This window comes from Solanum stenotomum, chromosome 9 (genome assembly GCF_019186545.1).
Source record: "Solanum stenotomum isolate F172 chromosome 9, ASM1918654v1, whole genome shotgun sequence".
Classification (NCBI taxonomy): Eukaryota; Viridiplantae; Streptophyta; class Magnoliopsida; order Solanales; family Solanaceae; genus Solanum; species Solanum stenotomum.
In genome coordinates, this window is record NC_064290.1 from 46,789,831 (window position 1) to 46,806,749 (window position 16,919).

The window sequence follows — 16,919 nt, forward strand, 5'->3', positions numbered from 1 at the left end:
TTAGTAGTGGCAAGGTGAGTAACAATAGCAAGCATATTTTGCCCAATAATATTTGTGACCCCATGGTTTGTACTTCTTACAGATACCATATTTAGCTCCATAGTAGTGTTTGCAATGATAACTACATTTGTAAGAGTATTGACAAGGCCCATTCCACTTGTCACTTTTTTTCCAACAATATTTCCCTTCTGCCATTTGTATTTCTGCAAAAAATGAGAAAATAGGAAACCTCATGGTATGTACTTGAGATAGCAAATTTATCATAATTTCTAAATAAATTTTATTTCCTAAAAAAATAAATATTTTAAAAATTCATAATTTTAAACAAATCATTACATTTGGTAGCTATATAATCATGTTTGACTAGTCACAAAATTTAATAAGAAAAAAATATTTTTAAAATTGCTATAGAATCATGTCATTAGAATTCGACTCACCAGTTGCAGCAACAAGGAAGAGGCAAAAGAGGAGGGCGAGAAAAGTAGTGTATTTTGCCATAGCTCTTATTTTCTGTTGATTTCTTGTGGTGAAATCAAACAATTGAAATGGTGGTATTTATAGTGTTGGAAACTCATGTTGTCAACTTAATTCCATTTGATTTGTTCAAGGATTACGTTGGATATTTGATAAATTAGTCATAAGAGATGGATAATTAAATTATGACATATCAGGTACAAAGAATTAGTCCAACAAAATTAGGATTACTTTACTTGTAAAGAATTTGAATTGATCAAAGAGCTTGAGAGATAAAGTCTTCTACTAATTGATCAATTCTATATCTCCAAACATTCCTTTTATGAGTTCACCACCCCTTTGTGTTAATACATGTTATTTTCACAATTGTACCCAAGGTTATGGACTACTTCGTCGAACTCAAGGTTAGTAAGGAATCACACAAAGACTCCATGTTTTTGTTTGTAAGGAAATATGCAGAAGATGCTCAGAAAAATTAGAGAAATTTCATTTACTAGTATTAACAAGTGTTATTGTTTCTTATTAGAAAAGTGACAATCCATCAGAATGACTACTATTTTTCAAGAATAATTTTGAATGTGTGGCAATAGCTATAGTTAGTCTGCATAGCATCAATGTGGTGCTTTTGATGGTCAAATCTGCTAAATTTTGTTCTTCAAAGCCAAACCAAGTTACATAGCGATTCCAATCTACTTGGACATAATTTCCTCTTCTTTTTTTTTTTTTTTAAAAAAACAAATTTATACCACTAGACAAAGCGTTAGCAACCTCTTATTAATAATAAAATAAAATCCTCAACGTGAATAAGTACAAACAAGGGTATCGGGTCTCAGGTCAAGGCCATATCTCGGGTCGGAGTCAAGGATTGGGTTGGTGTCGGGTTAGGGTCGTGTCACAAGTCAGGGTCTCGGGTCGGGGTCGAGTCTTGGGTCGAGGTTGGATCTTAGGTCGGAGGCGGGTTGTGTCTCGAGTCGAGGTCGGGTCTCAAGTTGGAGTCTTAATTTCGGGTCTCGATTCGGGTGTCAATGTCAAATCAGGGTTCAAAAATTGAAAATTAAGTGTCAATGTCAAGGTTGGATCAAGGTTTAGGGTCGAGGTCAAGTTTAGGTATTAGGTCGAGGTCTCGGTTGGGTCTCAGATCGGAGTTAGGATCGGGCAGGGTTCAAGGTCTCGGGTCTTGGATCTGTGTCAAGTCTCGGGTGGGGGTTGGATCTTGAGTGAGGGTCAGGGTTGGGCCTCGAGGTCTCAAGTTGAGGTTAAGGTTGGGTTCAAGTCTCGGTTAAGGATTGGTTTAGGTCTCGGGTGGGGTTCGGGGTCGAGGTCTATCACGACCCGAGTCTATACCCTGGACGTGGCCGGCACTTAAGAACCATTGCTGGTCCCCAAGTGAACCTTCATCCTGGCTGACTACAAGCAGAAGACTAACTTAAGTATGCAAAAGCTTAAAACTGAATAAAATTCAATAAACTCAACTTTTTAAAAACTTTAACTCAAATGAATAACTTAGAATAAAAATAATATATTCAACTCACCATAAAATAGGCACTTAAGTCTTTAAAATATTTAATAAAATAATACAGACTTCTCAACTATACTGACTATCTATGAAGCCTCTAATTGATAAAGATGGAAGTCGGGACAAGACCCATGACATCCTGACTAAACTGAAAAGTAAATGAAATCCTCCGGAAAATAAGGAGGCTCACCATAGCTAACTCGAACTTTCGAATGTATCAACGAAGCTCCTATTAATGATCCTGAATACATGTGCCTGCATCATGAGAAGATGCAGGCCAAATGGCTCAGTACGTGGAATGTACAAGTATGCAAGAGGAATTCTAAAGCATAAACATAAGCTTGAAACTTGATAAAAAGGAAACATACTTACCTCTTCTCAAACTTATTCAACTTAAGGAATACTCAAGGATACCCCAAACTACTCAAACTTACTCAACTCAGAAGTACTCAAGGGTAAGATACTCAACTCAGAGATTAGATACTCAACTCAAAGATATGATATTCGACTCTGGGTACTCAACTCAATATGACTGAACTCATTTCAATATAAAGCAATTTAAAACTAGTGCAATATAAAGAAACAAACTGTTTAAAAACATGTTGTCAACTCTGTGTGTATGCAAGGATACAACATAACTTTGAAATGTATGTAAAAATACAATTAACTATGTATATAAGAATACAATAACTTATGTGGGAGATTCTCTAACCGATAACCATCACTATGAGCCTAAGTGATGGTATAACGTTTTATCTCACGTTGCCAAGGACCGTCCTATACCTTGCTATCGGTATAGAACCTGAACTACTAAGTGGATCCACTAGTCTATGCTAAAAGAATCTTAAGGAGTCATCTAAAAAGTATGATCATTTACTACCCATGATGGCTACATGATTTATAGACTTGAGTTATCTGAACTCGCATCCCCATATCGGTGCTCAATACTACTCCCAAAATATACTTAGCTCATATGTTTGTAAAAATAAAACTCTTTCTGTGATTTGAGATAGTTGCTCAAAAACTTAGCTCAAAGGCTATCTTGGAAATCAAGGTTTCCTCTCTTGCTTTATTGTGAAAACATTTACTCTTTAACTGAAAACTAGCCCAAAGGCTCTTTACTGAAAAACTAGCTCAAAAGCTCTTTACTGAAACACTAGCTCAAAGGCTCTTTTGAAAATCTCAGTTTTCCATTCTTATTTAAATGTGAAAACATTTTAAACTTTTTTGGGAATACATAGTCCCCATATACTTTTGAAGAAATGAACTTCAACTTTACTCTTTACTGAACTCAAAACTTAAGTCTTAAAATAAAGTTTAAACATTTGTAAAAGACTTCTTAAAATATGGTTCATGTCGAATGATGGGCATGAATGACTCAATGCAAGGTTTTCACTAACCATAGATATAACTCAATACTTGGAACTCAAGAACTTCAATGATACTACTCATCTCAAGACTATTCGACTTATAATGTTAATGTGGGATTATGGGCATGAAATGTTCAAATCAAGGACTCAAAGATACTTCGCAAAAGGGATTAGGAACTCAACACTTAAAAGGCATAGAACTTGAAGATACCACTTCTCTGAAGGATGCTCAACTGACGAAGTTCATGCGGAATTATGGGCATGAAACAACTCGACTCGATGTTCTACATAACAATATGGAACTCATGTATGTGAATCTTCTTATTCTCTGACTTACTTCCTCAAAACTTAGTTCAAAACGATAGTTGATCTCAAAGGATTCACAATTGAACTCATTGAACTCTACTCTTAACTCTCTCTTGAATGTGAATTATGAATTTAAGAGTTATGCTTCATGGTATGAAGGATCTTGTAATGATAAAGTAGACTTATGAATACATTCTCCTCACTTGTACTCACTTGCTCGAGTCTTGAAACAAGTTATTAGAAATTGTAGAAGACTCCTCAAAAAGGGATTTTTTGAAAAATGTTCGAAAGAACTCTCAAGACTTGACTCTCAACTCTACCTTGAATGTGATTTGAATTCAAGGTTGTGATTTGTGATAGGAAAAGTCTCATGATGTTTATGAATGATTTTAGATAGCTAAACATGAGAAAAAACTGAAAGTCAATATTTGAAAGTGGGTTCGCGACGTGGAGAAACATTTAAATTTTGGTTTTGAAAATGGATTTTGAGGCAGAACACTCCGTGTCAGCTCCGCGACGCGAAACAGAAATTCCCAAATCTGAGAAGTGGCTACGCGACACGGAGGGGGTTCCAAATTTCGACCGACGAAATTTCTTCTTCGTTTCCTAACCCCAATTCGCCTAACTTCGATTCTTTTTCTCAATCTCTTTTTAGATTTAAATACCTAGCACAAGAACACAAGAATTTAACTCTAACAACTCTTTAAATTGACACAATAACCTCAAGAACTCCTCAATCTCAGCCCAATTCAAGAACAAAAGCAATTTCATGAATACATAACAAGAACATTAAAGCTTCAACTTTCTAGAACAAATTTAACGCTGAAATTAACATAATTGGCGTGTGGGTGAACAAACCCAACACTATGGAAGCTTACATACCTGAAAGAATTATCCTCTTGAAGCAACTTGAAGGAAAACCTTTGAAGAAGAACCCTTGCCTTAGTTTTTTCTTGAATTTCTTGAGAGTGGAATCTTTGGAGTGAATGAGAGGATTTAGATTTAAGAAAACTGATTTTCTACACGTTTAGGGCAATTTAGATGACCTCCTAAGGGTTTTTAGGACTAAAATACCCCTAAAGAAATAATTAAAGCAAACTAGGAGTCGAAAAGATCTTTCACCAGGCAATGAGGTCCGTATTGGCTCCGCGTCGCGGAGCTGCTGCTAGGTTTGCGCGACGTTAGTAAATTCGTCATAACTTTTTGCTCAGAGCTCGGAATTGAGCAGACTCGGTGGCGTTGGAAATATAATTCGAAGACCTTTCCTAAGGTATCTGGTAGCACACCTAAATCATCCTGATCTAGGAGTTATGGTCGTTTGAATTTGACCCAAAATCATACTTAGCTTAACTTGCAAAATTTCAAATTTTGCTATTTTCAATTTGATTCTTTTTGGAACTCAAGGTGCTACGTCTAGTGACCTTAACACTCAAGAAATTTTAAATTCCTTGCAAAAATCTCACTCACTACAAATAAAGGTTCGAGTCTTAGTTCAAAAATTTTCTGGGGTGTTACAAGGTCAGAGTCAGAGCTGGGTCTTCAATCGAGGTCAGGCTCAGGTCATGGTTGGGGTCGAATCTTGGGTTAGGATTAGGGTCGAGTCTCAGTTAAGGGCTAGCATTGTGGACAGATCTTGAGTTGGGTCGAGGTCTTGATTCCAGGTCGGGTCTCAAGTCGGTGTAGGAGTTGGGTCTCGAGCCAAGATCGAGGTCAAGTCTTGAGGCGGGGTTGGGTCTTGGGTCGGGGTCGGGGTTGAATGTCAGATTGATTATCGAGGTTGGTTTCTAAGTAAGAAACTATTTTTCTAAAAAGTATGTTTCTACTCTGTAGCTAAAAATAAAAGTTGTTTTCTAAAAAAATGTGTTTTATTCACCAATTATACACTAGAAAATATTTTATGGAAAATATTTTCCACTCACCAACCAAGAAACATTTACTAGAAAAACATTTTCCTATGTTGAATACACCCCAAATTCTAAAACCTTAATACAAGCACAATATATTTTTAATACATATTGCAGACATCATGTTTGCGGGCCTACATTGGTTAGAAATGAGGAAATATATTTGTATTTATATCTGTGGTATCATATTGGCAGAAGTGAAATTTGAGTTTCACATTATCAGCATTTGAAAACATTATCTTTTACTCCTTCTATTTTGTTAATTTGTTTGTCTTACTTTTTTTTTGATCCATTACAAAGAGAAGGGTCGTTCTTTTTTCTTGACAACTTTTTAATTTTCATTTTTTACATGGCATGTTTAAAACACAAATTCTTCGATACATTTCACATATCTTTAATTCAAAATTACAAATTTAAAAATCTTTATTACTTCATAAACTGCATGTATGATACCTTGGAATTTCACAAGTTTTGTATCTCTATTGTTTAGCAGCGGGGAATAGTTAAACTGGTAAAGCTTTTTGTGTCCAGTTTGTTCATAAACAACATACACTAATCAGCTTATGAATGGTTTATCTGTTTCGGTTCAAACACATAATTATTTATATTAATTTCAAATATAATTGATATTAAATTTTATTTAGATACTTCAATTATAAAGTATTTAAACACATGATAAAATATTTTTAATGAAAACTTTCAGCTCAAATTTCAAAAATATGTTTGTGTTTGTTCTCTGTTATGACCCAACCCACCGAATCACGCTGGCACCTATTCTAACACCTATATAGGAGAACCCTCAACCCCAAACTTAATCTGAACCATACGGAAAATGAATACAACATCATCTAACACCTTATATAAATAGGAAGACATCTTTAATTGCTATAAAATCTCCAAGCTACTTTACAAGGAAACAAACTAATAACCCCAAGGAGCTAGCTAGTCTAAACAAGCACAAGAGCTACTAAGAGTACATTATATAAAAGAAATAAGACACAACTTCCACCATAAGAAAAAAAGAGTAGAAGTATGGGTGATCATCATCGCTTTCACCTATAAAACATCAACTCGATTTCTGCAACCAAACTGTGTCAAGTGACATAGCAAGAGTAGTATCAGTACAAACAACACGCATCGACATGCATCATTGATCGATCCGAACCTACCACATAATATAAAGTAGCCATTCAGGAGGAAACATGCAATATGAAAATTACACCACCCCAAGTCTCTATCCACGAGATTTCACCATCCTAAGTTTAAAACCAAAAACTAGTCAACTTTGATCCCAACCTCGTACCTCATTCAGCTGCAAACTTTGATTATTTTTAAGTGTGTCTTTTATGTCACCCTAAGGCTTCCCAAGTCTGCCTGTGATGTCACTCTAATATCATAGCATAACCTAACCCTTCTATCACATAAGAATTCCCGAATACAAGGTCACCACTAATGCCATATCATAGCCTAACCCTTCTAACCTTAAGATTCCTAAATACAAGACCACTCTTAATTTGATTAACCTACTATCCTATCCCTTTTTGAAACAATACATGAAACTGACGCCTTAGACCAACTCATCCATCTTGACTTCTCCATTATCATATAAGTCCTAAAAACACTGGACAATCATAGCTAGTCCCAATATATAATCATACATCAGAACCCTGGTCATTTGTCTAACTTAACAACTATCATTTCAATAAATTAATAACATCATGATACATACAAGACATACTAGAAACAACTAAAACATTGAGTCCTCACAAATTCAACCCAATAGTTAAAACAATTATACAGAATAAATCCTAAGGATTCTGTTGCTGATAAACTTAATATACCATAACCATCACAAGTAACACATAACTCGGATTTCCAGACATCACCTTAGATTTATATGCACAACCCACAATATCATAACCATATGTCAACACATGTAACAACAATCAAGGACACATAGACTTCAATCACAATATCATGAAACAATAACACTTGGGTCAAACAATGCATAACTACATATCTAACATGATCACAATGAAAATACTGGGTCCTCTCAATGGAATCACAATTAAATACATGATCTTCTCATGTAACCCAAACCCAAGTTGTTAGTGCATTAATTAGTGCGATACCTGAGCCAATCGTTAATGTTTGTACCAAATGTGGTATTCGAGCCAACCATTAGTATTCTCGTACCGACGTGGTACCCGAGTCAACCAACAATCACAAGCAATCATGTACAATCACAAATACAATGAACAATACCACTTGAATACCACAAGTCACAAACACAAGTTCATTGCATGAAATTACCTACATGATATTATTTCATATGTTTCTCTACCATGCATTGCATAAATGATACTACAAAGCAGTACACATGCATACATAAATCAAAAACATACAACCATCACCTACATATATACACATATATATCAATAGCCCAAAATCCTGGACTTCATTAATCACACATTCATTCCCTGATAAATATCTCCATAGTCCCATGAATCAATATTCTTCCATTTTATCTTGTTCCCCTTATTTACCACAAGTTTCAGAAATGACTATAACTCAACAATTTCATAAACATATAACCTTATAATTAAACGCAAATCACCTCAATAAGGAAACTCAAGATTAACAATCAAGAACTAGAGAACTAGCCCTAGTCATTATTATTTTCCCGCCCTAATAGCAACAAACAACAAGCTTTAACCATTTAGGCTTCGTGCCCGAAGGCCTTGGCCTGAAACCTCCCTTCAATCTATAATATATGCAATAGAAAACATGTCTAACTACTCAATTAAGAAAACCTAGCCTACCTGGGTGCCAAGCAACTGTTGTAGAAGTCTGATTGTGAACCTTAACTCATTTTGTGAACTTTAACTTGTTCTTGGTCTAAAATAATAATATAATACAAAATCAATTCCAAATAGCCTAAATATTTCAAGATTATATGAAAATCTCAAATCCTAGGCCAACCCCATGATTTTTCACTCATTTTAGGGCTTCCCCACCAATAATTCACCTAGAACTATAAATTTCATGGTTCTACTAGTGAATTACGATAAATAAATCAAGAATACACCTTAAGATTAGCCAAAGGTCTTGCACCCTAAAATTCTCATAAACTCAAATTTCCCCACCTTAGAATAAATTCAAACCATCCCTTAGGGCCACACATATATTTTCTAAGGATTAAAGTATCAAACAAGTGTTAGATTGATGGAAGGACGACCTTGAAGGAGAAAATCAATGGAAAACTGAAGAAATCGCCCCTCTCTTGCCCTAACATGACCTTGAATGAGTGTAGGGAGTAAAATAGCATTTTAGGTCTGAAAATAGTTTTTAATTTGTGCAACCCTCTACAACGGCTCTCTATAGTGCCCTGATTCTCGCTATAGCGGCATCAACTTTTCAGCACAGGCAGTCTCTGATAAAATGGTCATAAATTTTTATTCTGAACTCGCAATGAAGCAAACTCGATGACGTTGGAAAGAGACTCATAGAAATTTAATTTGACAGGTCATGAGCCACCTAGTTCATTATAGAATGAGAGATATGGTTGTTTGAAGTTGACCTTAGTTTAAACTAAAACTCTAAATTAAATCGATAAGGGCACTTTCAACTAACTTTGTGATAGGCGCATTGTACGACCTCAATTCATAACTAATGCACTCACATACCAAGAAATTGATCCTAACCATATGGCAAATAAGATTTGTATACCTTTATGTCAAATATTTTCAATAACAAAGAAATAAATTGTTATAATTCTCATCGACATTTTTCCTATATTATAAAACAAATTGCTCCTATCTATGTAGAATAAAAACAAGATAAAAACTGTCACATGTCGGCAACACAAAAAATATTTATCATTAAAATCAAAAATTAAAAGGAGAGGTAAACCCCTTTTCTTAAAAAATAGTGGCAATAAGTACAAGTAATCAAGTGAAATTATACAAAACAAAATTACTTTTTAAACTAATAAAAATTCAAAATTTTAAATTGATATTTTTTTAATTTCAAATAAGAACTTCTTAAAATAAAAGGGAGAAGGCACAAGTACCTCCTAGACTATGACCGAAATTCCAGAGACATACCTTAACTAAACTAAAGTCCTATATTTTTAGAAGTTCTTATTTGAAATTCAAAAAATACCAATTTAAAATTTTGAATTTTTATTAGTTTAAAAAGTAATTTCATACTTAAATCTTAATCAACTCAAAACTTTAATTTAAAAATATATTTGTATTTGAATTTGGGTTTAACAATAATTTTTTTTTTGTCTTAAAATGATTATAAAAAGTTGATTGAAAAATTAAGCTTTATAATTTTAATTTAATACTAAGAACTTTTTGAAATGGATACAACTTCCCCACTTTATTTGATTTATAGGAGCTTTGTTATTTAATTTAGGAAAAATGCATAAGTACCCCCCCAATTTATGCCCAAAATCTTAGAGACATACTTATACTATACTAAGGTCCTATTACCCTTCCTAACTTATTTTATAAATAATTTTCTACTCCTTTTCTGCCTACGTGGCACTATCTTCTGAGCCCAGCATGTGTTGACAATTTTTTTAAGTTATCTGGTTGATAGTACCACGTATCCGAAAAGGGATAGAAAATTATTTATAAAATAAGTTCGGAGGGGGGTGGGGGTGGTATTAGGACCTTAGTATAGTATAAGTATGTCTCTGAAATTTCGGCATAGGTTGGGGGTACTTGTGCATTTTCCCTTTAATTTACTCAACATAGAAACTATGTTTTAAATATTTTTAAATCTTAATCAGCTCAAAAATCTAACTTCCAAATATATTTGCATTTAAATTTTGGGTTTAACAACAAAAAACTTATCTTTAAATGATTAAAAAAAAGTTAATCAAAATATTAGGATTTAGAATTTGAATTTAATTCTAAATAATTTTGAGATGGTTATGATTTGTAGAACTTTTAAAATTTAAATATGCCTTTTTAAAAAAGATGTTTTTAAAAATCAAACTCCAAGATAAAAATAATATTGAAAGAGAAAGATTTTAAATTTTGAATTTAATACTTATAATTTTAAAGATGGTTACAACTTCTCCAATTTATCGTAATTGTAAAAGCTTTAAACTTCAGAGATATACTTTTTTAAGAAAAAAGTTATTCTAATTAAATACCAATAAAGATAAAATTAATTTTAGTACACTTAACATTTTTTAGAAATCAAACAAATTATATGGAAAAGATTAGAGCAACTTTCACATATAGGAAACAAAAAAATCATATTTGTATGATATAACAAAGTTTGTATAATTGTGCTCCATAGCAAACATATATATGTATAATTCGCTATACATATACAATTGAAAGCTATGTCTATTTCGCTATACATATTTACAAAAAGAAGCAATTGTATAATTCGTTGGCTCCTTCAGATTTGTATAATTTCGCTGGCAGACCATTTGTATAAATTGTTATTAGCCTCTCGTTTGTATAAATCGTTGACAAAAATATTTGTATATAAAAAATCGCTCTCTCTTTCACTTTATACAAACATAAATTATACATTATATTTGTATAATCTGTGTTTGTATAAAACGAGAAAGAGAGAAAGGCAAAAGAGAACTGGGCAGGGGAATATTTGTATTGTATAATTATAAATGTATAAGACGAATATATATGTATTTGCAAGTGTATATACAATTTTCTTTCGCTTTATACAAACATAAATTATACATTATATTGTATAATCTGTGTTTGTATAAAACGAGAAAGAGAGAAAGGCAAAAGAGAACTGGGCAGGGGAATACTTTTATTGTATAATTATAAGTGTATAGGACGAATATATATGTATTTGCATGTGTATATACAATTTTCTCTCACTTTATACAAACATAAACGCAATTTATACAATTTTGTTGTATAAAGCGAGAGAGGCTAGCACAGAGGGAGTGAGCGAGAAAGGGAGAGTGGCGAGCGAGAATTTGGAGGGAGAGAGGCGACTGGCAAACGTTTGCTACGGGGCGCAATTAAATCAAACAGTAGCTACTCCATTTATTTTAGATTATAAGTTTGTCATTCTGTACAATTATCCCAAAAGATTATTATGACCAAAGATTCATTCCAAAATAGAAAATCATATGAAGAACGGATGAGGTTCCTCTCCATTACTCATTCTCTCCATTTCTCCAAGTTCCTATTCGGATGGAAGCCATGTGTCATAATTAAAAAATTAAAGGTTGAGATTTAATAACCTAAATTAAAGTCCTAACCATGATTAAAATAACAAATAATTTCTTTATTTTCTTTTAAAAAACATCAAATCCATATTTCTAGCTAAAAATTATCTCAGAAGTCATTTCAAAAATCATTATTTTCCATTTGATGCGAGCACTTTTTTTAAAAAAAATATATATATTTTTCTTGTCCTCTTTTTTTGGTCAAGTAGGAGTTCTTTAATTTTTTTTCCTGTTCTTCTTTACATTTCCATCAAACATTAGAGAAATGGTCATCTAATGCTTAGGCCTTATGGGAAACCATTGGAAAACTAATCAACATATAATGTTAAAAATTTAAAAAGAATATTTACAATTTTATTTTATTTTTGGGAAAATGCATAAGTACCCTCCAGCCTATACCCAAAATCCCTGAGACACACCTAACCTTTACTAAGTCCTATTACCCCCCTCCCCCCCTCCGAACTTATTTTATATATAATTTTCTACCCCTTTTCGGCCTACGTGGCACTATCTTGTGGGCCCAGCGCGTGTTGGCAATTTTTTCAAGGATAGTGCTACGTAGGCCGAAAAGGGGTAGGAAATTAATTAAAAAATAAGTTCGGGGGGTAATATTACCTTAGTAAAGGTTAGGTGTGTCTCAGGGATTTTGGGCATAGGCTGGGGGGTACTTAAGCATTTTCCTTTTTTTTTAAAAAAAAGAATGGATGATGTTAGTTTTTTTTCTTTCAAAAACTCGAAAGTGCAAAAAAAAAAATTAGAACAAAATAGAAAAAGATTTTTTCGTAACAAAAAAAGAAAAAAATGTTTTTAAAAAAGAGAGAAATTTTAGATATTTATGAATTGAGATCATTTTTAGCTAGAATTATGAGATTGACATTAATTAGGAAATATTATAAAGAAATTATTTATTATTCTAATCATGGTTAGAATCTTGATTTAGATAATTAAATCTCAACCTTTAAATTTTAATTATGACACATGACTTTCATCCGAGTAGAAACTTGGGGAAATGGAGAGGAGCTAGGATCTTTTTCAAACATAAATCGGTTTTTTATTTAACAAATTGATACAATTTTCTAATTTGAACAAAAGGGAAGTTTGACCTCTTAGTTATTACTTATATATACCCTTTCAATAACACATAAATTATTATTAAGATTTTCTTCTCTTTTTTTTAATCATAACTCTATTCATCTATATCAACTTTTCATTTTAAGTTCTTACGAATATTCTAATATGCTCAAATAAATAAGTTAATGATTTGTATTATTGTTTTAAAATATATATTACTAAATGCATGATAAATTTTATTAATTATTTTTAATTAAAAATATTATTATATTTTAAAATATCTGCACAACGCACGAATGCGTATACTATTTTTATATAATAAATAGGTACCTAACTGCAACAATTTAACACTTAAAAGTCTACAATGATCCATCATTAGTTTATGTGGCTTTAATACTTGCACTACATTTTTTAATGATAAAATTGGTACATGGAAATAAAAAATAAAATATGTAAAGACCCCATATGATCATGTTTCTTTTTTGTAATTTCTCATATATATTTTTCTAAATTTGTATTGAAGTTCCAACTAAATTTGATTTCTGACATGGTTTCATTCATTTATATTATGCAATTTAATCAATTCTTAATAGCTTTAGAACCTACCGTGCATTTTTAAATGAAAAAATTGTTACACATTGAAATTCAAAATCAAATCTTTACCTACCCATATGGTTATGGATTGATCTATTTATATTTTGTAGTTTAATCGATTATTAATAAGCAATGCATTTTTAAATGCAAAAAATTGGTATGTGGCAATTCGAAATCAAATCTTTAATGATTTCTATGATCATGGTCGATGGATCGTTTCTCACGTGGTTTCATTAGTTTATATTCAGCAATTTAATTTGGTCTACATGGTTGGTGTACCTTATATCCAATGTATTTTAAATGATAAAATTAGGCTATATTTAAGGTACACCAACCATGGTAACTTATATACAATGTCTTCATGGTAGATATTAAACCTTGACATAGGCAATATTTATTTTTATTTGAATGATTAAGATGTGTTAGACTTGAACATTGAATGATTAAGATTGATTTTTTTAGTATTTGCATAATTTATTTATTTGTAATAAATATGCAATTCAAATTTAATAAACAGTTAAATATCATATTAAAAAAAATATTAGATAAAATATTAAATTGAAGAATAATTATAATATTTATGTGATAAATTAATATTTTTAAAGATATAAATAAATATATGTTAGATATAATTATTGAACTGTCTAAATTATTATAAAAAGATATATCGATTAAAAAGGGAAAATTACGCGTATAAGCAAACGTATACTAGTTAATTAGTTAACATAACGATAGTTCGCCTTAATTACAATTCGTGACCTACTTTTAGCTATAATTACGCGACTTAGTTTTTTAGTTTTGCATGATTCACACGTTTGTATGATTCGGAATTTGTATAATATAATATGTATAACTTTTGTATAATTCAGAATTTGTATAATATAATTTGTATAACAGTTTACACTTCTGATATTTGTAATTGTATAAATTCGTTATTTCGAGTTTATAAAAATAACTGAATTATACAAATGTACCCTCGAATTATACAAACCTGTAAATTAGACAAATTCGCAAATTATTCAAACCTGTAAATTATATAAATCCGCAAATTGTGCAAATGAGACAGCTTAAACTGGAGCTATAGCCCATAAATATGCAAACTATAGCTATAGAGCATAATTAAGTTTACTATAGTAGCTATTTGCTAAAGTTCCTTATTTTAAAAAGGAAGTCAAATAAAAACAACCAAAGTAATTGAAAAATCAATACAAAAAAAAAAAGCTACAAAGAACAATAATTGGAAACTAAGCTCCTTTCTTCCTTGGAGCTCCAAGCGATGGTACGGCATATCATTACAAATTTGGGTGTGGTTAACTCTTGAGGGTATTTATGATCTTTTGAGATTGATAAACTCAACAATGTGAGCTCCCAAACTCCATTAATGGAGAACTCATTGGTTAGAGAGAGAGCAATCGAGAGAGAAAATTCATGGAGAAAAATATCTTTTATTGAATGTGAATTGAAAAAGCAAGTATTACAATGTGGAGATATATATACAAAATCACTAATCAACAAACTTGATTCTAACTGAATTTCTAACTAACTTTACTGTTCACAACTAACTAACTAATTTTACTGTTCATCAACTAACTAACTAATTTCATACTTTATATTCTCAACAAAGATAACGGTAGAGATATTTTTGATCCCAAAATGTAACGAAGGATATAAATAGTCTATTTTGCATGGTTCAACAACAATTTTGATCATTTTCCATTTTTAAAATAGTGGACAAATAAAAATAAACAAACACGATATAATTTATGTGATTACCTAAATTGTTCCCTCACAGAATGCATTAAAAACGTTCATCTATGAAACTTATATTTGCTATATATATATATATGAAACACATCACATCCTCAATTGTACCCTTAGTTCATTTCTATAACTATCTTTGCTAATTATATCTTCTTCCATTAATTTGCAAACATGGAAATAGGGTTTGTCAACGAATGAAAACGATTACATAAAAGTTGAAATCTTATGCACAAAGCTCATAAGCCATCTTCACCTACTCTCTCTCACAATCAATGTTACAAGCTCTCTTTCTTTGATCAAATAGCTGAGAGTAAACACATTCCTATTGTTCTTTTCTATCCTTATAATAATTTCAATAGCCCCACTATCGATGAACGACTTGAGGAATCCCTTTCTAAGGTATTAACTCATGTTTATCCAGCAGTAGGAAGGTACAACAAAGATGAATGTTCGATTCTTTGCCTTGATCAAGGTGTTCCCTACACTAAGGCAAAGGTCAATTGTAAGCTGGATAATTTCTTAGAGAAAGCACACAAGGATCTTAATCTTGCAGCTTTATTTTGGCCACATGAAAACAAGAATGTGGATCAAAATAATTTTATGGTATCACCAATTGTCACCATTCAAGTAACAAAATTTGAATGTGGTGGCCTAGCTTTATCATTCAGTGTTTCACACCCTGCAACTGATGGTTTTAATTTTCTGTTTGGATGGGGAAAAGTGTTTAGATTGGGAGCTCCCATCGATAAGATTAATTTTCTAACCTTCAATTTAGGTAATATTTTTCCAACCAGAGAGATATATATCAGGTATTTTCAAGTCAACCCATGTAGCAAATAGAGAAGAAAATATTGTTGTTAAGAGATTTGTCGTCCATGAAGCTGCTCTATCAATGCTCAGAAAACAATGCATTGATGAATCAGGTGGAGCTTTGAATTTTCAACCTTCAAGGGTTGAAATTATTACAACAATCCTATGGAGGGCTTCAATCCGCATTTCAGCAGTTAGAAATGGATATTTCAGGTCTTCTCTAATGGACTTCCCACTGAATTTGCGCTCTAAATCATCTTTACCTCAAGTAAATAACTCTATGGAAAATTTTAGAATGGATATTCCGATAAAATTCATTCCAGGGGAGACCAAGATGGAATTACACAACTTCATAATATTAATTAGGAATACTGTGAATAAAATTGTTGCTTTATGTACCAAAGCTTCACCAGATGAAATAGTGTCAACATTGGTGAATATATATAATGAAAGTGTTAGATCACCAGAATGGGGAGGTAATGATGGAGTTGACAAAGTGACATGTTCAAGTTTGCGCAAGTTCCCTTTGCAAGATATTGATTTTGGTTTGGGAAAACCATCTTTATTATAAAATATTTTTTTTAATTCCCCTTTTGTTGTCTAAAGAAAATCTTATTTATTTCTTCTCCTTATTATCACTATTATTAATTTATTATTATTTAAATAAATCCTTTTCTTTACTTTTAAATTTTTCTCTCGATATATATATATATATCCTTTTTCTCCTTTTCTTGACTTTTAATTTTTTTTCTTATTTATATTTATGTTTAAAAACTCAAAAGAAGTTATAAATAGTATCTTAATTAGTAGTAATTTAAATAATAAATATTTTCTTTTAATTGAATCATAATTGTTTTGCTGAATTGTTGATGTACTTGAAA

General features: G+C 31.7%; 1 protein-coding gene and 1 pseudogene across 1 annotated transcript; one reads left to right on the forward strand and one right to left on the reverse strand.

Moving 5' to 3' along the window:
* LOC125877914 (defensin D1-like) lies at positions 1–513 on the reverse strand. The gene is made up of 2 exons (XM_049559206.1): positions 438–513; positions 1–203 (listed from the first exon to the last, which is right to left on the reverse strand). Exons 1-2 carry the CDS (start codon positions 496–498, stop codon positions 1–3), a joined length of 264 nt encoding a protein of 87 aa, XP_049415163.1. The 5' UTR covers positions 499–513.
* A 14,335-nt stretch (positions 514–14,848) lies between these two features.
* LOC125877588 (acetyl-CoA-benzylalcohol acetyltransferase-like) lies at positions 14,849–16,609 on the forward strand (annotated as a pseudogene).
* Positions 16,610–16,919: the final 310 nt, after the last annotated feature.